General features: G+C 54.4%; 1 protein-coding gene and 1 long non-coding RNA gene across 2 annotated transcripts; both read right to left on the bottom strand.

Moving 5' to 3' along the window:
• Positions 1-10,585: 10,585 nt before the first annotated feature.
• LOC123346002 (zinc finger protein 641-like) lies at positions 10,586-14,609 on the bottom strand. The gene is made up of 4 exons (XM_044983183.1): positions 14,558-14,609; positions 12,947-13,060; positions 12,482-12,614; positions 10,586-10,983 (listed from the first exon to the last, which is right to left on the bottom strand). Exons 1-4 carry the CDS (start codon positions 14,589-14,591, stop codon positions 10,905-10,907), a joined length of 360 nt encoding a protein of 119 aa, XP_044839118.1. The 5' UTR covers positions 14,592-14,609; the 3' UTR covers positions 10,586-10,904.
• Positions 14,610-14,663: 54 nt separating this feature from the next.
• On the bottom strand, positions 14,664-17,415 carry LOC123346003. The gene is made up of 3 exons (XR_006572900.1): positions 17,374-17,415; positions 15,105-15,275; positions 14,664-14,684 (listed from the first exon to the last, which is right to left on the bottom strand). It is a non-coding gene; the product is annotated as an uncharacterized LOC123346003 (long non-coding RNA).
• Between the last annotated feature and the right edge of the window lie 5,448 nt (positions 17,416-22,863).

Below are 22,863 nucleotides of genomic sequence, written 5' to 3'. Positions count from 1 at the left end.
AGGGAATGGAGCCGGGCAGGGCTGGGAGCTGGGAACCTCCCTCCCCACTTCGTGCTTCTACTGCCCTTCCAGTCTCTCCGCTCCCCCTTTTATCTTCTTCCCTCGCCCTGGGAGAATGGGCGACTGCCCCATTGCCCTGGGCCTTTGCTCTCATCAGGCAGCTCAGCCACTGAAACTGCTAACGGGGGTTGAACCCGGCTGTGCCGCTGAGGGCAGCAGCTCTGGGACTCACCCACACAGGGAGCCCCTCCCCTTCTAGGCCGAACTCCCCAGCTGGTCTCTGAAAGGGGCCCTTTGTGCAGAGTCATTTCCCTGCCCGGCTCCAGCCCTTTCCCCAGGTCTCTCCATCACCTGCAGGCTCATGGGCTGGTGTGGTTAGAGGGGTTCCAGCCACTGGAGAAAGTGCCCCTGGGCTGGTCTCAGAGGGGTGGGATGAAGCAGGAATGTTCTGAATTTTTTCTCTGAACACCGTGTGTGCCTCAGTTTCCCCATCTGTTACTCAAGTATCAAGTTGGTAGGATACGGGTGTGAGATCATTGCAGAGCCCTCTAGAGGGCACATGTGACTGCAGAGTGGCTGCCTGGGCATAGAGAATGGCCAGGATTCTGTATCCTGGCCAGGGATGGCCGGAGCCAATCCTTTGTAAGGAGCCAGCCTAAGGTGTTGGGAAAAAAAGAGGTGGTGGGGGGTGGGAGGCCAGGTGACCTGTTTTCCTGGGAAAGAGAGAAAGCACAGAGGAGGGGCAGAGGGGCAGCCTGACATCACTGGGGGGGGAGGGGCTGGACATCTCTGAGGATGAGGGGCTGGAAGCGGGTCAGTCTCTTGGTTTGGGACTCAGCGGGGAGAGTCCAGGGCTCGGGACTCTGGATTCCCCCCCAGACGGACTTTGCTGAGAGCTCCTGATTTCTGCGCTAACAAGCTCTGTTCTACGCTGTGTTCCCAGCGACCAATAAACCTTCTGTTTTCCAGGCCGGCTGAGAGTCACAGCTGAGTGCGGAGGTGGGTGCAGGGCCCCTGTGGGGAGCGGGTCAGGCTTCTCCTTAGGCTGCTCCCAGGGATGAGGCTGGGGCCGTGTGCCCCTCCCTGGGCTCCGGGGACGGGGAGGCTGGGCCCACGTGCTCAGCAGGTGCGTGTGTGGGGGGGTTATTGGGGGTACTCAGGGGCTGGGGTCCTGCCCCTATAATCAGGGGAGGCTGCCTCCCCCAGCCCTAGGTTCACCCCCCGCCGGCTGTTCCCCGTTCTTATCCCCGGCTCCTAGTCCCAGGCAGGGGGGTGTACAGTGGGGGGCGCTGAGAGCCACTGAACCAGACTGTGAACCCTGAATAGGCTGGAAACCGCTTCAAGCCGGGGCGGGGGGGTGGCAGGGCCCCACCAGCCTAGAGCCAGCGCCTCTGCTGCCCGCCCCCCACCGCTCTGGTTGTGCCCCTGAGCCCCGCTCCTTTCCCGGCCCCCAGCTCGCCCCCCCCCCCGCATTCAGTTTGCCCCCTGCCCACCTTCCGCCCCCCCGGGGCTGGCGGCAGCTTTCCCGGGCCCCGGGCGGGAATCGCAGCCAGCTCCGCTGGGAGCAGCCTGGGGCCAAACCTCCCCCTGCAGCCCGGGGGTGCCGGGGGGGGGCGGGTATCTCTCACCTTCCCTCCGAGCGGGGCCCTCAGGGGCCGGGCTGGGGGCTCTGCCCTGGGAGAGGCTCCTGGGGGGGAGCAGCGGGAAGGGCCCTGCTGGAGATTCCCCTCTCCCGGCTGCAGCCAGGGCTCCGGGCTCCCAGCACCAGCCGCCCCCCGGGGCTCGGGGATCTCGCCAGGAGCCTGGGAGCCAGAGTCACCGCAGCGGCTGCGAGTCACTTCCTGCTGCCGGGCCGGAGCCCAGCGCCGCCTCCCGGCTGCTCCTGGGTCCTAGCGCTGAAGGGATCGCGCTGCAGCATCTCTGGGTCCGGCTCCTGTTCCACTCCCAGGCGCTAAGGTCAGAAGGGCCCATCATGAGCATCTAGCCCAGGGGTTCTCGCAACCAAATTTTTGGCGGCCTCAGAGTGCGGCCACTAAGTCTCGCTGGTGGCCGCTCTGACACGTTTTCCTAAAATACTTAATGAACTTTAGGGGAAACCAGTAAAGATGCGCAGAGGTAAGCGGGGAAATGGCCCCGCTATTGGGGGAATTTTCCTGACTTAAACACCCCCCGGGTGGAATCGAATAGCAGAAGGATCTGAGTCCTCGCTCCCTTCACCCAGAGCCTGCCTGACCCCGAGGGCTCCCCTTCCACTCTGCTGTGTGGCAAAGTCCTTGTATCCCCGACAAGGCTGGGCCCAGGCTTCCTGAGGGGCTCGTCATCCCCCAACCTGGTCGTGACCACTCGGGACAGGGGCTAGAGCGTCCCCACTCTGTGGCACTTCTTCCGCTCTGGAGGCTTCTCTGACCTCTTCCCTGACCCTTGTCTACAGTTCAGGAGAAATGCAATTTACAAAACAGCAAGTAATAAAAAAATCAGGACACAGTTGGAAAGGAAAAAGGAAAACTCTTAGCCCCACTCAGCAAGGTCGGATTAACTTTTCATGGGCCTGGTGCCAAATATACTCGTGGGCCCCCGTGGGGCAAGGTGCTGGGGGCGGGATGGTCCGTCTCCAGAGGGAAGGGCGGATGGGGTGCAATGAGGCCCATCATAGCGAGATCGGCCCCGTTCTGCGCAGCCCAGCAGAGGACACTGCTTACAAACCAGCCCAGTGCTGTTCTGCCAGTGTGCCCCTTCCCCTTGCGGGCGGGCCCACACCACACTGCCCCCTGCCCAGAGCCCCACCCTTATGCCCAGTGCCCCCTCGCCCAGAGACCTCCCCCGCTGGCCTCCCACCACAACTGCACAGCACCCTGCACACCACACCTCTCGCCCAGCACCCCCCGCCCATGGACCTCCCCACTGCCCACCTCCTTCCTCACAGTCCCACCATCACAGCTGCTCTGCACCCATAGTCCTGAGGGGATTCTGCACCAAGCAATTAAACATTCTGCACATAATATTTTAAAATGTTGCAAATTTTGTCAATAAATAAATGTGGAGGCTCCAACATGGCAGTGGGGAGCACAGGCCCCTGGTTGCATGGAGGTGGGAGATCACCCTGCAGCATCCCTGCACCCCACCCCGGGACAGGGACTCGGCAATGAGGCTGCACCCGACCTTGACACAGTGCAAGGGCCAGGCCTGCCCCAGAAACACCCTGGGGCCCTGCCCCCGTGCCAGGTGCACCCGGTGTGGGTGAGCAGGCTCAGCCCAGCAGCGGGATCCAGGTGGGGGGTCAGAGTTCTCTGTGGGGCAATCTGGGTGCGGGTGGCTCAGTGGGGTCTGGATGCACAGAAGCTTATTGGGCAGTTCCAGGTGCAGGGGCAATGGGAGTCTGCAGGGGATCCAGGTGAAGGTGTTTGGGGCTCAGCAGGGGGGGTCTACATGCAGGGGAGGTGGGGTTCATTTGGAGGGGGGTCCAGGTGCAGGTGGTTGGAGCTCAGTGGGGAGGGTGACTGGGGGGCTCATCGGGTGGTACAGATGCAGGGAGGTGGGGCTTGTCAGGGTGAGGGTTTGCTGGGCCTGCTTAACAGGGCAGCCCCAGTTTCTGCCAAGCGGATGCCACATGCTGGGCTCCAGCTTCCCCCCTGCCCCCACTTCCGCTATCCCCTTCTCTTCCTCACTCCATGTCCCTTGACCACCGCTCCATCTCCCCCCGTCCTCTTTCTCCCCTGTCCCCGCTTCCCCTTTTGGTGAGAAGAGCCGTTCTCCTCCCCACCTGCTCCTCGCTCTTCCTCTGTCCCTTGCACGTCTCCCCTGCTCTCCCCAGGTGTGTCCAGGTGTGTCCGTCTCTCCTGCGTGGCTGAGAGCCCCGCTGCTGGAGCAGGCTGACAGCTGGGAGGGATGCTACAGACACAGTGGCTCGAACTCTGCTCTGAATATCAGCAACTCCTCAGTGTCCAACTCTGCAATCGGCTCTGTGGGTGGAGGGGAGTCGGCTGAGCGCCTGGGTACAGATCTCTCTCCAGAGCCACTCCAGCCCCAGCCTGCCAGGTCCCAAAACTCCAGTTTTATCAAAATCAAAATGTTTTGCAGCAGCATGTGGATTTTGGTGACATTTTTAATCATTTCAGTTCCTGTTGCCAACAGGGTACCGCGTCGTATTTCATAAAAGGTGACCAGCAAACCAAAATAAACCTCCGGGAGGGATCAAAATGAAACAATAGGAGGGGTCTGAACTGCATCTTTTTCAGCATTCTTGTTTCAAGGGACACTTTGAAATTTCAGCTCTTTTGTTCCCTTTTGAAATGTTTTTTTTTAATTAAAAAAAAAATTTAATTTTCAAAATTGCCAATATTCAATCAGCTCTAGCCCCTCTTCTAAAGTCAAGGGGAGCCAGAGACACACAAGTGGGAATGGGAGAAGCACAAACAGCGTCTGTGGGATGCCCGGGCAGTTCACATTCTGTCCCTCCCCTATCCCAGGCCTCCTGCCCAGGCCTTGGCTGTGCTGCAGGGATGCTGCGGGTCAGACACCTGCTCTGGCGGTGGCCACACGCCCTCAGGCTCTAGGTGACAGGACCCTTCTTCCCAGTGTCCCTGGGAAGGTGCAAATCCTGAGGGCAAATAAAAAGCCCCCATACTTGGTAATCTCTGTAACTGATTGGGGGGGAGGGGGGCAGACTCGTGATCTTTGAGCACTTCTGGCTGCTGACCTAGTTCTGTCCCTGCCCCCCCCAGGGTTCCACGGGGTGCAGGCCATGGACTGGGGCACCCCCGGGCGGATGTGGATGACTTCATCAGCTTCCATGTCCAGCCTCAGGCCCCTTATCCCTGTCTGTGTCCCGACTCCCCCACTCCCGAAGCCATGGCCCTGCTCCCGGCCCCACTCAAAGGGGTACAGGGGGCACAGACAGGGATAAGAGGGGGCACCGCACCCCCCACTCTAAAAAGCGTTGCACTGGGCCCAGAGCAATTCCAGCCTCTCCCCCTCTGCTTTGCCGGGATCAGCCAGTCATGGCGGCAGCTGGGATGCTGGGCGAGGGCGAGAGCCGGGATGCTGGGCTGGGGCCTGTGTTGTGAATTCCTTTAATGTTTCACCAGGACGATGTTAATAGCTGAAACGGTTACTGCTTTAAAATGCTGTTTGCATCCCTAGTCTGGACTCCTGCCTTGTAGCCTCTGAGCCCTTAGGCAGAAACCTCCACCTACCCCCAAAGCTTCATTGATATTTGTGGTAAAAGAATTTCCCTCTGGCTGCTGGGTGGGGCAGCCCCTCCCCCTCTCCTGCCGCATGGGTTGGGGGAGCTGCCTCATGTCTCTCCCTCTCCCCGACCCCCACCCACTTTCCCTCCCTCCCCAGCCAGTCTGCTCTTGCTCTCACAGCCTCCCCCCAGCCTCCCCTCCCCACATCCCCTCTTTCCTTTGCAGGACCCCCCCACTCAGAGATTCCTTCCATTGCAACCCTGTTCCCAATTCCCATCCACCCCCTAAGTCTTTCCTGATCCCCCTGCATTGCCCCATACCCCCTTCAGCATCCGCCCTGCCCACTGCATCCTCCTCCTGCCCCTGACCCATCCCTCATCCCCCCTTATCTACACCCCCCTTCCCCACTTCAGCCCCCTTTCAGCTCCCCCAGGTATGGCTGTCCCAGCACCCAGCGCAGCGTGGGTTGGTTTTCCCCTGCTCTGCCGGGAACTGCTGGGTGTTGAATAGGAGACTACCCTGTAGGAATGTGCTACCTGTATCCGTTGTTGATCTGTAACTGGTTTGTAAGAAACTGCTATTGGAAAAACCTGCTCCCTGATGTAGCAAATGACTGCAGAGAGCAGTTTGTCCCCGGCACTCTTTTCCTGTGCCTGCTCTCATGGCAGGACTAAGTATTATCTAGACCATTCCTGCCAGGTGTTTGTCAGCTGCATGATCCCCCGACCAGTCAATTTTTGCCCCTAGCTCAGATCCTGGCCGCCCCCTCTTCTGATTTTCCCTCTTTGCCCCTTTTTAACCCCTGTGAAGAGCACTCGGCACAATCGTATACTTAGGGCAGGATGAAGGTCAGTGGCTTCAGCAGATGTTACTGAGCACGCTCAAGCAGCAAAGAATCCTGTGGCACCTTATAGACTAACAGACGTTTTGCAGCATGAGCTTTCGTGGGTGAATACCCACTTCTTCGGATGCACGCTCAGTTCACCATAAGTAGCACGTTCCTACAGGGAGCAGTTGTCTGTACTGCACCTGCAGGAGAGTTAATTAATCCACCCCAATGGGCGATAGCAGCTATGTCTGTGGGAGAAGCTCAAAACAAACAAACAAAAAAAGCCAATTGACTCTCCTTCGGCAGGTGGCAGGCAAATGGGAAACACCAGCCAGAGGGGATTTCCCTGGCAGATAAGATTTCCAACTCTCCCGGCCCAGATGCCATTGCCACAAATGGTGTCCGGTCCAGGAGAATTGGCAACCCTAGTGTCAGATGAAAAATTTCTCCACAGACCCTAGAAGAATCTGAAAAGCTGAAGAATGATCAGCTCTGGCCTGAGCATGGGCAGCAGGTATAGCAGGCCAGGGGAAGGGAGGTTAAGCAATAGTGGTTGAAGCATGAAGGGACAGAGGAATCTTTAACACATCTGGCATGTAAATATCTTGCGACTCCGGCTGCAACAGTGTCATAAGATTGCCTCTTCGCACTTGCAGCATTATGCTCCCTTCTAATGTCATTTGGCAGCTGCCTGCTTTGTCTACTGCTTGCAGGAAGAGCAGCCCATTGCAGGTAGCTGGTGGGGGCTTGGAACCAGGGGGGACCTGCAGCCCCCTATCAGCTCCCCACTCCCCTGAGTTTCCTGTGCAGCACTGCCATGTGCTGCTCCTGCCCTCTGCCTTGGAGCTGCTCCCCGAGACTCCTGCTTGCTGTGCTGGGGGGGGGGAGGGGGAAGGAAGAGAGGGGCTAATGTCAGGGTGTCTCCCTCCCCCCTACTCCTACACCCTGCTTACCCCATCTTCCATAGAGCAGGGGGGACAGACCAGGGCTGCAGTCTCAGCAAGCTGATCTAATTAACAAGGCAGTGTACTTAAGGGAAATGCACATATCTCCCTCCATTCCTGCTGCCTTGCAGAGTGAGAGAGTTAACCCTTGAGGGCTCAGCCAATTGCTAGTTCATCATTTAGCAGTAAGGGAAATATCCCACCCTCTGACTCCTCCACCTCAACCAAGCTTCACAATCATCATCACTGTGTAGTCTGCCTCCCCCTTTCCATTCCCAGGACAGGGTTGGTTTATCCTCGGGGCAACCCTTAGGGAGCCACTGCCTGATTCTCAGTCCTGCTCTCAGCTCAGCGTTGTCAGGGCAGTCACAGGCTGGTGCTGGCCTTGAGTTCAGTGGGCCGGACCCAGCCAGCTATTTTTATGCAGAACTCCCCAGTGTGTTGAGAGCTGCATTGATAACACCTGTAACCATGTGCTCTGCTGGGCTGGGGCCTTTCAGGGATTGGGTTCCGTAACTGTCAGCACGTGGTTTGCTGAAATCTCATCCCCTGGTGCTGCTGCAAACTCTGATCCCTTCCCTCATTCTGCATTTGCTGGAAGGCGGATCTAACTTACCATGCACAGAGCAATCGCCCTGTATCCCAGAGTCCGACAATCCCACCCCCCTGTGTGACGTATTAGTCCAAGAGCTCTTTTCTCTCTTTTTCCCCTCTAGGCTGTCAGAGGCACCTCGCCCAGACACGTGGCTCCTTCTCACTCCCCCCTCACACTTCTTGAGACCGGGCAGGGCTTGGACACCAGGTGAAAGCCACGTCTCCCCTCAGCACAGTGTGGACAGGAGCCAAATTTCCGCTACTTTCACTTTGTTCAAGTAAACCCTGAGTTTCTCGCCCTGTGAACAAAATGGTGGATTTACCCTCCTGTGGGAAAGATTATGAACTTGTTACATCCCTGGGGGACTGGCTGCCTGTAGACACTGGGGATGTAACATGGGCCTTTCACTGCTAGGTCTCTGCTTACCATAGGCACTGACTTCTATCTGTCCCTGGGGGTGCTCCACCCCCGCTTTGCCCTGTTATTTCTGTGGGGGTTTGAGCTCCGGAGCACCCATGGGGTCAGCACCTCTGCTGCTTACAGTCATGGGACCGAGCAGTGACCAAGTATAAACAGTGACTTACAATGAGACGTAGCCACGTCCTGCTGTTAATGGGCAGGTCGGTAAGGCCTAAATTTACAGCAGTGGCCTAACGGTGGGTGTCTCAGTTTATCTCCTCGACATACAGGAGTTCAGGGCATGTGTTCCACCTGCATTCGCAGCTGCAGCCCGAGTCAGTGGGCGCTGCGGGTGCCCAGCCCCTTGGAGAACCAGCCCCTCAGCACTTAGGTCAGGACCCAAATTTGGACCCTAAATCAAAAGAGATTCTTGACGTTTGGACCCAGCCCATCATTGTGCTCTGCTCCTGGGCCGGCCAGCATGGCTGTTTGTGCTTCCTCCCCAGCAGCTGCAGGCACAGGGAGCGCCCCTGGGAGGGGCGGGAGGGAGTGGGGTTGGTGCAGGGACAGGCTGGAGGAGGAAGGGATGGAAAGGGATAGAGGAGTGTGGCCATGGTGAAGCTGCATCTCTTGTACTCTGCACCCTGGCAAAGCCTCTTAAGTTAATCAGCAAGCTGCTGCCAGGAAGTTCCCTCCATCCTGAGCCCTGTCGTGTGTCCCCCTTGCTCTATAGAGATGGGGTAAGTGGGGGGCAGGAGCAGGGGGAGCCCCCCTCTCTTCCTACCCTCCCCCCCCCACAGCAAGCAGGAGTCTTGCGGAGCAGCACATGGCAGTGGGAGGAGGGACAGCTGAACGCCCCAGCAATTGATAGCCTGCTGGGCAGCTGCTCCTCAGGGAGCTTATGGGAGTGGGGAGCTGATGAGGGGCTGCCAGTCCACTCTGGTTCCAAGCCCCCACCAGCTCGTTGCAACGGGCTGCTCTTCCTGCAGGCAGTGGACAAAGCAGACGGCTGCCAAACCGTTAGAAGGGAGCACTGCACAACTTTAAACGAGCATGTTCCCTAATTGATCAGCAACGTAGCAACGAAACATTAACTGGGACAACTTTAAGTGAGGAGTTCTTGTATTTGCCTTCTGGTTTCTCAGATCTTTAAAATGCGATCTGAGCGCAGCCTAAAGTTTTCCTCTGCAACCAAGAAAGCCAGCAACTTCCTTTGTTTAGGAAAGGAAAGCCAAGAGTCTCACCTCATCACATGCTTCCAGGAGCTGGGGCTTTCACAAACACAATGAGACTCATTATAAAATCATGAGTGTTGGAAACACCGCAGCTTCTTTACACTGAGCCAGAGCTGCCTTAGTGTACATGAGAATCAGGCCTTTGAAACATTGATATCAGCTTAACCTAGGTTTTGTCCTGTGAATTTCATATCCCTGGACTTGGAAGGATCAGACTTTTATCGGTTGATGTCTGTAAGTGTTGATTTCACTGTGCACGCACAAACCAGTAAAAAAATGTACTTTGCATATTTTGACATGTGATGTTGAAAATCTCTATTTAATGAAGCTTTAACATTTTGAATCTGTCTCTACTGTCATTAAATAGTTATTGGCTGACCCAAATATTGTCTGATCTCACCCTAAATCTCCCACCACTGTGAACATTTAAATTGATAATGAGATGCTTAAAACCCAGATTTTTGTGCAACTGTGCACAAATCAATAAATATAAAATTGCTTAAATACCTGTCAAAATTGTATATTACAAATGAATTCTACCAAGCCTGACTATCCCGCCTTAGAGACACAGTTCCTGCTCCTGCAGGCTCATCCTCACAGGGGGGTGCCTCTGATTGCAGGACCAGAGCCCTAGTGGTACATTTTTCACTGAATGGCCTAGAGGGAGCCATGGCTGCAGGGAACCCCCTGGAAAGTCTCCAGGAGGAAGCTCCACATCCCATTTGTCTGCAGTATTTCACAGAAGCTGTCACTCTGCAGTGCGGGCAGGTCAGCCAGTGCTAGGAGGGCTCCGATACAGCTGCCTCCTGCCTGCAGAAACTGTGCAACGGAGAAATGTCAGGCCCAAGAGGCAGCTGGGAAACATGGTAGAAATCACCAATCGGCTGAGTTTCCAGGCAGCGAAAGGAGCAGGAGGGAACGGGGTGTGTGGGGAACACCAGGAGGCTCTGAAACTTCTGTGAAGAGGATCAAACCCCCATCTGTCTGGTTTGCCATCTGTCCCAGGCTCACAGAGCTTACACGGTGGTTCCCACACAGGAGGCTGCCCAGGAGTACAAGGTAGGGAATTGCTGTCATGTTTAATGGGTAATAACTTTGGATTTTAATTACAGGCTAATTTCACTGAAAGTTCCCTGGCACAGGCATGATGCATTATTCAGCTTTGTAAACCCTTCATGGTATCACATGGTATCACAAAATAACTGATTTGACAGAGTGGCAACAGAGGCAAGTCTTTAATGATACCCCTGATGTGGGAAAATGTCCTCTGAGATTCTGATGGGGATTCCTGAAAACCTTCATTATATAAAGAATTCTACCAATCCCAAAGGAGCAGACACATCACCCACCAAGTTAATGATACTTCAGTTCTTCCCCAAATACCTGCTTACAGCCAATTCTTGTTAACGAAACTACTTTTTATTAAAAGAAGAAAAGACAGTATTGGCTCAAAGGTCATTAGACATACAAAGATGAATAGAGTCCTTAGGTCTGTTTCACCACAGAGATCATAGAATCATAGATTATTAGGGTTGGAAGGGACCTCAGGAGGTCATCTAGTCCAACCCCCTGCTCAAAGCAGGACCAATCCCCAAATCCCTGAATGGCCCCCTCAAAGATTGAACTCACAACCCTGGGTTTAGCAGGCCAATGCTCAAACCACTGATGGTGCGTTAGAATTGAAAAGAGTCCTTTTCAGAATCATTTCATCACGTTCTAGTCCAATGTCCAAATGTTCAATATCAGGGCAGTGCAGAGGGGACTGGAGATCTCAGTCTTATGACTCAAATGCCCCCTGAATAAAGCATAAGAAGATCGGAGATAAAAGGATCAGGTCTCAAGAGTTTGTACGGACACTTTTGCAGCCTCTCGACAGCAGGCAGCCCTTGGGTGAACAATAGGTTTGAGAAGTAACCTTCTATTTCGCAAACACCACAGGTACTAAAACTATATGGATTAACATAAGGTAATTATCCATAAAGCCGTTCATAGACAGTTTACCACAAACTTTAAACAGAGAGAGAGAGAGATACATACAATGACATTATTACACCCAAGTTTAATCTAAGTGTTATTTCCCTTTTGTATGGATTGCTTGATGTTTAACAAGGACGGACCTCCGTGTGAAACTTTTTCCACAATCTAAGCACTTATGGGGTCTCTCTCCAGTGTGGACTACCTGATGTATAACAAGGTGTGACCTCTGTCTGTAACTTTTTCCACAGTCTAAGCACTTGTGGGGTCTCTCTCCTGTGTGGATTGTCTGATGTGCCATAAGATTTGATTTTTTTGTGAAACTTTTCCCACAGTCTAAGCACTTGTGGGGTCTCTCTCCAGTGTGGATTGCCTGATGTGTCATAAGATATGATCTTTCTGTGAAACTTTTCCCACAGTCCAAACATTTATAGGATTTCTCTCCTGTGTGGACTACTTGATGTTTAACAAGGTGTGACCTCCGTATGAAACTTTTCCCACAGATTAAGCACTTATGGGGTCTCTCTCCAGTGTGGACTGCCTGATGGTTAAGTAGGATTGACCTCTGTTTGAAACTTTTCCCACAGTCTAAGCACTTATGGGGTCTCTCTCCGGTGTGGACTACTTGATGTTTAACAAGATCTGATCTCCGTATGAAACTTTTCCCACAATCTAAGCACTTATGGAGCCTCTCTCCAGTGTGGACTACCTGATGTACAACAAGGTGTGACCTCTGTCCGTAACTTTTTCCACAGTCTAAGCACTTGTGGGGTCTCTCTCCACTGTGGATTGTCTGATGTGCCATAAGACTTGATCTTTGTGTGAAGCTTTTCCCACAATCCAAACATTTATGGGATTTCTCTCCTCTATGGATTATCTGATGTTTAACAAGGGTTGACTTCCATATGAAACTTTTCCCACAGTCTAAGCACTTATGGGATCTCTCTCCGGTGTGGACTGCTAGATGTCTAACAAGGTCTGACCTCTGTATGAAACTTTTTGCACAGTCTAAGCACTTATGGGGCCTCTCTCCAGTGTGGACTGCCTGATGATTAAGTAGCTTTGACCTCCGTATGAAACTTTTTCCACACTCTAAGCACTTATGGGGCCTCTCTCCAGTGTGGACTGCCTGGTGATCAAGTAGGGTTGACCTCCGTATAAAACTTTTTCCACAGGTTAAGCACTTGTGGGGTTTCTCTCCAGTGTGGATTCGCTGATGTAAAATAAGGTGTGACCACCATATGAAACTCTTTCCACAGTCTAAGCACTTATGGGGTCTCTCTCCTGTGTGGATTGCCTGATGACAAACAAGGTCTGACCTCCGCATGAAGCTTTTTCCACAGTCTAAGCACATATGGGGTCTTCCCACAAAGGTCCCCTGTGATTCCCTGTGCCCAGGAACTTCCTGCTGTTGATTCCCCTCCTCGTTCTCACTCATTCTCTTGTCGCCTGCTGGGAGAGAGAGAATCCAGAGAGGAGTCATTGTGCTAGGGAGAAATTCAGAGGAAGAGCATCGAGGGAAAACCCAACATGCTAAAGCTGCACAGACGGAGCAATTGGATTCTGCCTCCACTTCCCACCCAAACTTTCACAGAGAAGGAAAGTTGGGAAGGAAACTCCTGCAGGGAACAGGACATGTGGGAAGCAATGTCAGTGGTATCTGCTGCCTGCAGCCCTGCCCTGGGTGAGAAGAGGAAGGAACTAAGGGCATTTACTGATACCTCATTTTTGGGATTCTCAACTTTTTCCTTCACTCCCCAGATGGTTTATGTGTCAGTCCTCACCTGTGTGGGTGCCTCTCGGGATCCCTCTTTCCTCACAGGGCTGGAGATCAGGCACCCACGGCTCTTCCCCACGTTCCAGCCGGGTGATCAGGTTAGGTTTGGGAAGGGGAAATCCTGTGCAGGGAGTGAAATCAGACCAAATCAGGATGAGTGGAGGATTGAGAGCGCGTCTGTCCGAAAGGACATTCCGTGGGCAGAACGTGTCCCTGTGTTGTGCTGGGGAATGTGGAATCTAAGAGGACGGGAACATGGTCACTGAGCCCCCTCGGGGGAGGCAGACATCTGTGAAGGTGAGGGGAATTGTGATGCACACCCAGCTCCAGTATTAAACCCCTGCCTATTTCTAACCCTGCAGAGCCCAGAGCCCTCCGCATGGCTGGTGCTGTTCCCAGGGAGGAGGGAGAAGAGGGATTCTGCGAGCAACCGAGAAACAACACAGACAGGACAATACACGGCTTCTCCACCTTGCAAACTAGGGGGTCTGGGTGGGGATGATTTAGTATGTGTTATGATCTACTGGTTATGTTCATCCTAGTTGTGTGCAGGCACCATTTGTGTGTTCAAAGTTATGAACATCGGCTGTATAATTGCTTGACTTCTAAGTAGCCTTAGTTAGAACATTTGGTCACTTCTTGGAAAAGGAATGTGCAAGTTAAGTGCTCAATCAGGAAGAACTTAACAGACAAAAGAGCTTAGAAGACTCCAATCCACATAAGAAGTCTACCTGAGGATGTTCAAGGTAGCATGTGGGTAATGGCTGCTACCTGCAGGTCCTGAGTCATGCATGGGCATGTGACTTGCCCATGTGATTCCGAATCTCCATTTTGTGACTGGATTCTACACAGGGTGAGGAGGGGTCGCCACCCGCAAGAGAGAGTCTATTTAAACCCCTGGGACACCCCTCCATTTTGTCTTCAGTTTGCTAAAGAAGGAGCCTCTTCACCCCCCAACCCCCCAAGATACTTGAAGGAAACTGGAACAAAGAACAGTAATTACGGGGGGTGTGAGTGATTGCTGGACCCAGGCTAAAAGGAGATTAGTCTGTAGAAGGGAACATTCTGGAACTGGTGAGGATCTTATCTGTATTTAGTTTGATTAGACATAGATTTGCACATTTTATTTTATTTTGCTTGGTAACTTACTTTGTTCTGTCTGTTACTACTTGGAACCACTTAAATCCTACTTTCTGTATCTAATAAAATCACTTTTTACTTATTAATTAACTCAGAGTCTGTATTAATACCTGGGGGAGCACACAACTATGCATATCTCTCTGTCAGTGTTATAGAGGGCGAACAATTTATGAGTTTACCCTGCATAAGCTTTATACAGGGTAAAACGGATTTATTTGGGTTTAGATCCCACTGGGAGTTGGGCATCCGAGTGTTAAACACAAGCACACTTCTGTGAGTTGCTTTCAGGTAAACCTGCAGCTTTGGGGCAAGTAATTCAGCCCCTGGGTCTGTGTTGGACCAGACGGGAGTGTCTGGCTCAGCAAGACAGGGTGCTGGAGTCCTGAGCTGGCAGGGAAAACAGGAGCAGGGGTAGTCTTTGCACATCGGGTGGCAGCTCCCAGGGGGGTTTCTGTGATCCAACCCTTCACACTCTTACCCAGCGAGGTCACCGTCTCGTAGTTCTCCTGCATGACGTCCCTGTAGAGGGCTCTCTGAGCGGGGTCCAGCAGAGCCCCCTGCCCCTGGGTGAAATACACAGCCACCTCCTCGAAGGTCACCGGCATCTGAAACAACAAGAGTCCCCCACTCAGAACCTGCTGTCCCAGCCACAATCCCACGAGTCAAGGGGGAGGAGGGACAGAGAAGCAGAATCCTCCCTGCACCCTGCTCAGAGCAGCCAGGAGGCTTCAGGGGGTGGGGAGAAGGTCCTTGTCCCCCCCCAGCAGAGGGAGCAGGGCAGGGTCTTTTCGTTTCCCACACACCTGCCAGCCACAGGCTGATAATACGGGAAGCAGAGCTCTCAGCCAGGGACAGAGACAGGAATCCCAACAGCTTCCCTGCGTATTTCACAGCAGCCTCTGGCCAGTGGGTTCAGGCTCCAGCACTGGGAATCTGGTCAGTTTTCCCAGCCCTGCCCAGGGGGGTGTTTCCTGGTTCCAAAACTGACCTCCCCCACCACCAAAAGCTCCCTAAAAATCCCCTACCTGAGCTGGCTCCATCACAGCCATTTCCCTGCCCTGTCTCCTGGAAGATGGGACGATCTGGAGCGAAACGTGGACGCGATTCCTCAGCCTGGCAGAGGAGCAGGGAGATTGGGCAGGTTTCATAAGGGGCTGGAGTCCATGTCACGCCCCGATACCCCCCAGGCTCTCTCCCTGCAGACAGACGCGCAGATTCTAGGACTCTGCCATGCTGGGAAAAACCCCAGTTAGTTCATTACCCCCCCCACCCCCGGTCAGGCCCCCTCCCCCTCATTAGAACTAACCCCACCAAGTCCCTTCTAAACCGCCCCAGAACAGCATCTCTGAGCCAAACGCCGGAAAAACAGCAGAATCAAAGGAGTCACTTTAGGGCACTGCCCCACGGTGCATTGTAACCCCTCTGGCTCTGCCCCGGCTCCCTCAGTCCTGCGGTGCTCAGCAGAGTCAGCAACTGGCTTTTCCTCCCTCAGCTCCTCCCCTGCTTCCCAGGAGAGCTGACTGCCCCGGGGGTGCAGGGAATGGAGCCGGGCAGGGCTGGGAGCTGGGAACCTCCCTCCCCACTTCCTGCTCCTGCTGCCCTTCCAGTCTCTCCGCTCCCCCTTTTATCTTCTTCCCTCGCCCTGGGAGAACGGGCGACTGCCCCATTGCCCTGGGCCTTTGCTCTCATCAGGCAGCTCAGCCACTGACACTGCTAACGGGGGTTGAACCCGGCTGTGCCGCTGAGGGCAGCAGCTCTGGGACTCACCGACACAGGGAGCCCCTCCCCTTGTAGGCCAAACTCCCCAGCTGGTCCCTGAAAGGGGCCCTTTGTGCAGAGTCATTTCCCTGCCCGGCTCCAGCCCTTTCCCCAGGTCTCTCCATCACCTGCAGGCTCAGGGGCTGGTGTGGTTAGAGGGGTTCCAGCCACTGGAGAAAGTGCCCCTGGGCTGGTCTCAGAGGGGTGGGATGAAACAGGAATGTTCTGAATTTTTTCTCTGAACACCGTGTGTGCCTCAGTTTCCCCATGTGTTACTCAAGTATCAAGCTGGTAGGATACGGGTGTGTGATCATTGCAGAGCCCTCTAGAGGGCAGATGTGACTGCAGAGTGGCTGCCTGGGCATAGAGAATGGCCAGGATTCTGTATCCTGGCCAGGGATGGCCGGAGCCAATCCTTTGTAAGGAGCCAGCCTAAGGTGTTGGGAAAAAAAGAGGTGGGTGGGGGGGAGGCCAGGTGACCTGTTTTCCTGGGAAAGAGAGAAAGCACAGAGGAGGGACAGAGGGGCAGCCTGACACCACTGCGGGGGGGGAAGGGGCTGGACATCACTGAGGAAGGGGGGCTGGAAGCGGGTCAGTCTCCTGGTTTGGGACTCAGCGGGGAGAGTCCAGGGCTCGGGACTCTGGATTCCCCCCCGCAGACGGACTTTGCTGAGAGCTCCTGATTTCTGTGCTAACAAGCACTGTTCTACGCTGTGTTCCCAGCGACCAATAAACCTTCTGTTTTCTGGCCGGCTGAGAGTCACAGCTGAGTGCGGAGGTGGGTGCAGGGCCCCCATGGGGAGCGGGTCAGGCTTCTCCTTAGGCTGCCCCCGGGGCTCGGGCTAGGGCCGTGTGCACCTCCTGGGCTCCGTGCTCAGCAGGTGTGTGTGTGTGGGGGGTTATTGGGGGTACTCAGGGGCTGGGGTCCTGCCCCTGCAGTGGGGGGAGGGGCCTGCCTCCCCAGCCCTAGGTTCACCCCCCACCAGCTGTTCCCCGTTCTTATCCCTAGGTCCTAGTCCCAGGCAGGGGGGTGAAACAATCTGTACAGTGGGGGGCGCTGAGAGCCAGTGAACCAGACTGTAAACCTGGATAGGCTGGAACCGCTTCAAGCCGGGGGGAGGGGGGGTGGTGGCAGGGCCCCACCAGCCTAGAGCCAGCGCCTCTGCTGCCCCCCGCCGCCGCCCTGGTTGTGCCCCTGGGCCCCGCTCCTTCCCCGGCCCCCAGCTGGGCCCCCTCCCACCCTGCATTCAGTTTGGCCCCTGCCCACCTTCCGCCCCGCCCAGATCTCCCTGAGCTGCAACCTCCGTCCGCACCAGCGCAGCCAGAGGCAGGGAAACAAAGCAGCAGATGGGGGGAGGAGACGGGGGGGGGGGGGAATGGAGGGTAACGTGATCCCGCCCCCGCCCCGCACCCACCGGGGCTGGCGGCAGCTTTCCCGGACCCAGGGCGGGAATCGCAGCCAGCTCCGCTGGGAGCAGCCTGAGGCCAAACCTCCCCCTGCAGCCCGGGGGTGCCGCGGGGGCGGGTCTCTCTCACCTTCCCTCCGAGCGGGGCCCCCCGGGGCAGGGGCCGGGCCGGGCCGGGCGCTCTGCCCTGGGAGAGGCTCCTGCGGGGGGAGCAGCGGGAAGGGCCCTGCTGGAGATTCCCCTCTCCCGGCTGCAGCCAGGGCTCCGGGCTCCCAGCACCAGCCGCCCCCCGGGGCTCGGGGATCTCGCCAGGAGCCTGGGAGCCAGAGTCACCGCAGCGGCTGCGAGTCACTTCCTGCGGCCGGGCCTGAGCCCAGCGCCGCCTCCCGGCTGCTCCTCGGTCCTAGCGCTCAATGGATCGCGCTGCAGCATCTCTGGGTCCGGGTCCTGTTCCACTCCCAGGCGCTAAGGTCAGAAGGGCCCGTCATGAGCATCTAGCCCAGGGGTTCTCACGACCAAATTTTTGGCGGCCTCAGAGTGCGGCCACTAAGTCTCGCTGGTGGCCGCTCTGATACGTTTTCCTAAAATACTTAATGAACTTTAGGGGAAACCAGTAAAGATGTGCAGAGGTAAGCGAGGAAATGGCCCCGCTATTGGGGGAATTTTCCTGACTTAAACACCCCCCGGGTGGAATCGAATAGCAGAAGGATCTGAGTCCTCGCTCCCTCTCCCTTCACCCAGAGCCTGCCTGACCCCGAGAGCTCCCCTTCCACTCTGCTGTGTGGCAAAGTCCTTGTATCCCCGACAAGGCTGGGCCCAGGCTTCCTGAGGGGCTCGTCATCCCCCAACCTGGTCGTGACCACTCGGGACAGGGGCTAGAGCGTCCCCACTCTGTGGCACTTCTTCCGCTCTCGATGCTTCTCTGACCTCTTCCCTGACCCTTGTCTACAGTTCAGGAGAAATGCAATTTACAAAACAACAAGTAATAAAAAAATCAGGACACAGTTGGAAAAGCCAAAGGAAAACTCTTAGCCCCACTCTGCAGGGTCGGATTAACTTTTCATGGGCCTGGTGCCAAACGTATTTATGGGCCCCCATGGGGCAAGGTGCAGGGGGCGGGATGGTCAGTCTCCAGAGGGAAGGGCGGGTGGGGCGCAATGAGGCCCAGCATGGCGGGAGCGGCCCCGCTCTGCGTAGCCCAGCAGAGGACACTGCTTACAAACCAGCCCAGCCCTGTTCTGCCAGCGTGCCCCTTCCCCTTGCGGGCGGGCCCACACCACACTGCTCCCTACCCAGAACCCCACCCTTAGGCCCAGCGCCCCCTCGCCCAGAGACCTCCCGCACTGGCCTCTCACCACAACTGCACAGCACCCTGCACACCACACCGCTCGCCCAGCGCCCCCCCGCCCATGGACCTCCCCACTGCCACCTCCTTCCTCACAGTCCCACCATCACAGCTGCTCTGCACCCATAGTCCTGAGGGGATTCTGCACCAAACAATTAAACATTCTGCACATAATATTTTAAAATGTTGCAAATTTTGTCAATAAATAAATGTGGAGGCTCCAACATGGCAGTGGGGAGCACAGGCCCCTGGTTGCATGGAGGTGGGAGATCACCCTGTTGCCGGCCCAAAAGGCCTGAGGAAGCAAACAGTGGTTCGTTGCCCAGTGTACCTCGCTCCAATAGACACACCAAGGTGGAGAAGCAGTTTAAAAGTTTATTTGAGATCTCAGATAACAAGATGCTCGGAGACACACACGTCTCAAATCAAGCACACAGACATAAGCTGTGTGTCTCTTCTTATACATGACTTCAGCTAGGCATCTCTATCACCCCCACTACCTACCCCCCCCTTCTACCCTCTAGTTCTCTCCCATATAATAAGCACATTGTATAGCTGGCAATTACATTAAACAGGTTAAATCATTCTTGACAACAAACAATTCATCTTGTTAGTAACTTTTCAAGGCTGTTAGGTTGGTTTACTTCTGGATTTATTACTTTGCCTCCCCTCCTCCTCCTCCTTCTAAGCCAGATACAAGTGGCCCCTTTTTACTATCTCCTGGTGCCAGTGTTGCACTGATAAGAAGCTTTTACACATTCCATTCTCAATTCTGACCTGGGAATTCAACTAAAGTTTAACATGGAGGCACTCTGGACAAGCATAAAATAACTTTGGTCCATTCAGGCCTAATACAGATGCCTGATGACACCAACAATTCCCTCCTTTGAGAATACTCAACAAACCTTTGACTGAGTGTTCTCATATACTGTGGACAAAATTCGATTGAGTGCCCTGGAGCTGGGGCTCTCAATGAGAGGGTACATAGGGACCTTCGGGGCACGGGGGGCACAAAGTTTACGAAGGAGCAGTTTAAAACAAGCAATCAAGAGGAGGGTGACTAGGCACAGTACCACACCTGTGAGGAGGAGATGCACAAGGCCATTTCCCAAGCCTCCTAGGTTGGGCAACCAACTCCAAAGGGAATCAAAAATTGTGGGTTCCCCTTCCTGGGCCTTCCACTGCTTGAAAGCCTGTTCGGCTGACAGGATGTGTTTATTAATGTCCTGTGAGTTTTCTGGGACATAAGTACAACATTCATTCCCAATAAGGGCACACACCCCGCCTTGAGAAGCTAAAACATAATCCAGGGCCTGTCTGTTCTGCAAGGCCAGCAACCGGAGCTGATAAAGCTCTGAGTTAAGGCTTTTCTCTATGGCCAGGGTCTCATTGGCAAACTTGGTGAGAAACATAGAGAGCTTACGGTAAATTTGAGACAGCCGTCCCACCCCATAAGATGGGAGGAGGATCATGCCAAGTCTGTCTCCCTCGCCAATGGGCTCTGGGGTGGCATACAAGGACCTGCGCTGCCTGGGGCGGCCAGGGGGCAGTTTAGGGAGCACTCGAAGGGGAGGGGCAAGATATCCTATGTAACAGCTTCCATACCACCGATGCGGTAGCCATTTATAGGCAGAGGTACCGCAAATGTAAAAGGAGTGGCCATTTCCTACCAACCCATTATTACCACTTCTCCATTGTTCTGCTCGGGCACCACTAAGAGTTCCAACTCGGGCGGTAGAATTAGATTTGCCATTAACATAGACCGGGAGAGAATCATTCCTGTCAAGGGAGAAATAATACTGACAGGTGCTATTTCCAGTGGACCAGGTGTGATTGTCAGATTGGAACTGTCGATAACACACCAACCCAGGGTCCACTGACCACAGCCTAATAGGGGTAGGAATACGCGTCGAGTTGGCTTGTGGTTCCCAGGGGTCATCCCTCAATGCATACTGTGATTCAATAGTACAATTTTGTGACAAGAGGGTACCCGAGATGTTTCTTCCCCTACTGAACCATCCCCAACAAAGATCTGACCAATTTTGGGGACCTACCCTCCAGGGCAACCCAGCTGCGTGGTGCGGGATTTGGGAGCATATCCAACAGTTAGAGAGATTAAACTCTTGGGCAAAACAAATCTTCAGGCCCTCGTACATATTTGCTTCTAATTTGTTAGGGATTCCCCTCCATCCCGCATGTACCTGGGGAGAAACGGGGGTTAACAAGAGGAGTGTTCCCATAGCAAAGAATAACACTGTGGCAAACCTTAGGCCTAAATCCATACTGGGCAAGTAACTTTAAGCTAACAATTACAATTCCCCAAATACCCACAAAATAACAACTACCAATAACAAACAGATTAAAAACAAAAGAAACCAGGCCCACAAGTTAGGCTGGCCCTGTGAAAATAAACACAGCCAACGCTCAAAGTTTTCACGGGGAGTGCGCTGTAACTGTCCAAAGGGGTCACAGGGCATTCCCAGCAGGTCTTACTGTCGCCTGAATAACAGTTTAAGTCCCAGATCGTCGCTGGCAGTCTTCTCCGCGGGCTGGACAGTCCACCGTTCAGGAGCTGGCACTGCTTTCAGACGGGAGTAGTGGATCCAGTTCTTGTATCCCTCGACCTTTGCTGCTGTGTGGGAGATCAGCAGGACGGTGTGGGGTCCCTTCCACTTCTCTTGAAGAGGTTCGTCCTTCCAGGTACGAATGAGAACGGAGTCACTGGGCTGCAGGGAGTGGACAGGGGCATCCAGTGGGAGAGGCTGCAAATCTTTGGTATACCTGTGGAGAGAACAGAGAACAGCAGACAGAGAGCACATGTACTGAGATAAGAAACCACAGCCTACCTCCCACTCCCCTAGCAGAACCGGTGTACCATTCATAGGCCATGCCCTCCCGAACATAATCGCAAAGGGACTAAGCCCTAACTTGCCCTTTGGGAGAGCACGAACTCGGAGTAAAACAAGGGGTAAGGCATCAGGCCATCGAAGAGAAGCCTCTTGGCAGACCTTTGAGAGATGCCGCTTGAGTGTCTGATTAGTGCGTTCCACTACTCCACTGGCCTGTGGTCGCCATGGAGTGTGGAGCTTCCAGGGGATCTGTAGGACATCCGAAATCCTCTGAACGACTTGCGATGTGAAGTGTGTTCCGTTGTCAGATTCCATCCACTGGGGGAGTCCGAAGTGAGGAATGATCTCCTTGACAAACTTGAGAGCCACTGTTCTGGCAGTGTTGTTACGGCATGGGAAGGCTTCAGGCCATCCGCTGAATCGATCCACTAAGACAAGGAGATATCTGAACCCTTGGGTCCGGGGGAATTCAGTGAAATCTATTTGCCACACCAATCCTGGCCCTGGGGTAGGTTCCAGAGTGGCTGGCGGCACTGACACTCCTGGCCGAGGGTTATTCTTTTGACAGACTAAACACTCAGCCTGTACCTGGGAAGCCAGGGGTCTAAGTCCAGAGGTTAAAAAATACTTATTCATAAGCTGGGTGAGAGCTTCCCTTCCAGCGTGAGTGGTCTGATGTAGTTTCTGTAGTACTGGCCGTATTAGGCTTTTAGGTAGGAGGATTTTCCCTTCTGTGGAGTGGAGCCATCCCTCCTTTTCCTGGAGCCCAAGTGAATTAGCCAAGTTCCTTTCTTCGCGAGAGTACTGAGGGGCTGGGAGCTCACCCACTGATGGGATGAGAGCATGCACATGGGCCTCCTCAGCTCTCAATGGTTCCAGGGTGGCAGCTCGCTTGGCTTCCCTGTCGGCCCTAGCGTTGCCCTTGGCTACGTCCTGGTCTTCTCGTTGATGAGCCTTGCAGTGTACAACTGCTACCTCCAAGGGGAGCTGTACCGCTTCCAGAAGCCGGAGGATCTGTGTCCCATGTTTAACTGGAGAACCTTCAGCTTTCAGCATTCCCCTCTCCTTCCACAGACCTGCATGAGCATGCAGCACTCCAAAGGCATATCTGGAATCAGTAAAGATGTTAACTCTTTTTCCTTTTGACAATTCAAGTGCACGGGTTAAGGCTATCAATTCAGCCAGCTGGGCTGACGTTCCGGCAGGCAAACCCTCTGCTTCCACAGTTTTGTGGAGAGTTACAACAGCATAGCCCGCCCTCCTTTGTCCGTCTGTGACAAAGCTGCTGCCGTCAGTGTACCACTCATACTCTGCATTTGGGAGTGGCTGATCTTTTAAGTCTGTACGGGTGGAGTATTGGGCATCTATGATTTCTAAACAGTCATGTTCCTGCTCCTCTGTTTCTGGCAACATAGTGGCTGGGTTA

This window comes from Mauremys mutica, chromosome 12 (assembly GCF_020497125.1).
Source record: "Mauremys mutica isolate MM-2020 ecotype Southern chromosome 12, ASM2049712v1, whole genome shotgun sequence".
Taxonomy (NCBI): Eukaryota; Metazoa; Chordata; order Testudines; family Geoemydidae; genus Mauremys; species Mauremys mutica.
This window is presented reverse-complemented; position numbering and strand designations above follow the sequence as displayed.

Excerpts from the sequence above, each read along its gene's own strand:
- LOC123346002 (XM_044983183.1), bottom strand. The coding sequence starts at position 14,591 with ATGCAGGAGAACTACGAGACGGTGACCTCGCTGG. Across the intron at positions 12,615-12,946 it reads CCCGAGAGGCACCCACACAG|CAGGCGACAAGAGAATGAGT; the intron begins GTGAGGACTGAC and ends TCTCTCTCCCAG. Across the intron at positions 10,984-12,481 it reads GGAAAAAGCTTCATGCGGAG|GGGGCATTTGAGTCATAAGA; the intron begins GTCAGACCTTGT and ends TGCTTTATTCAG.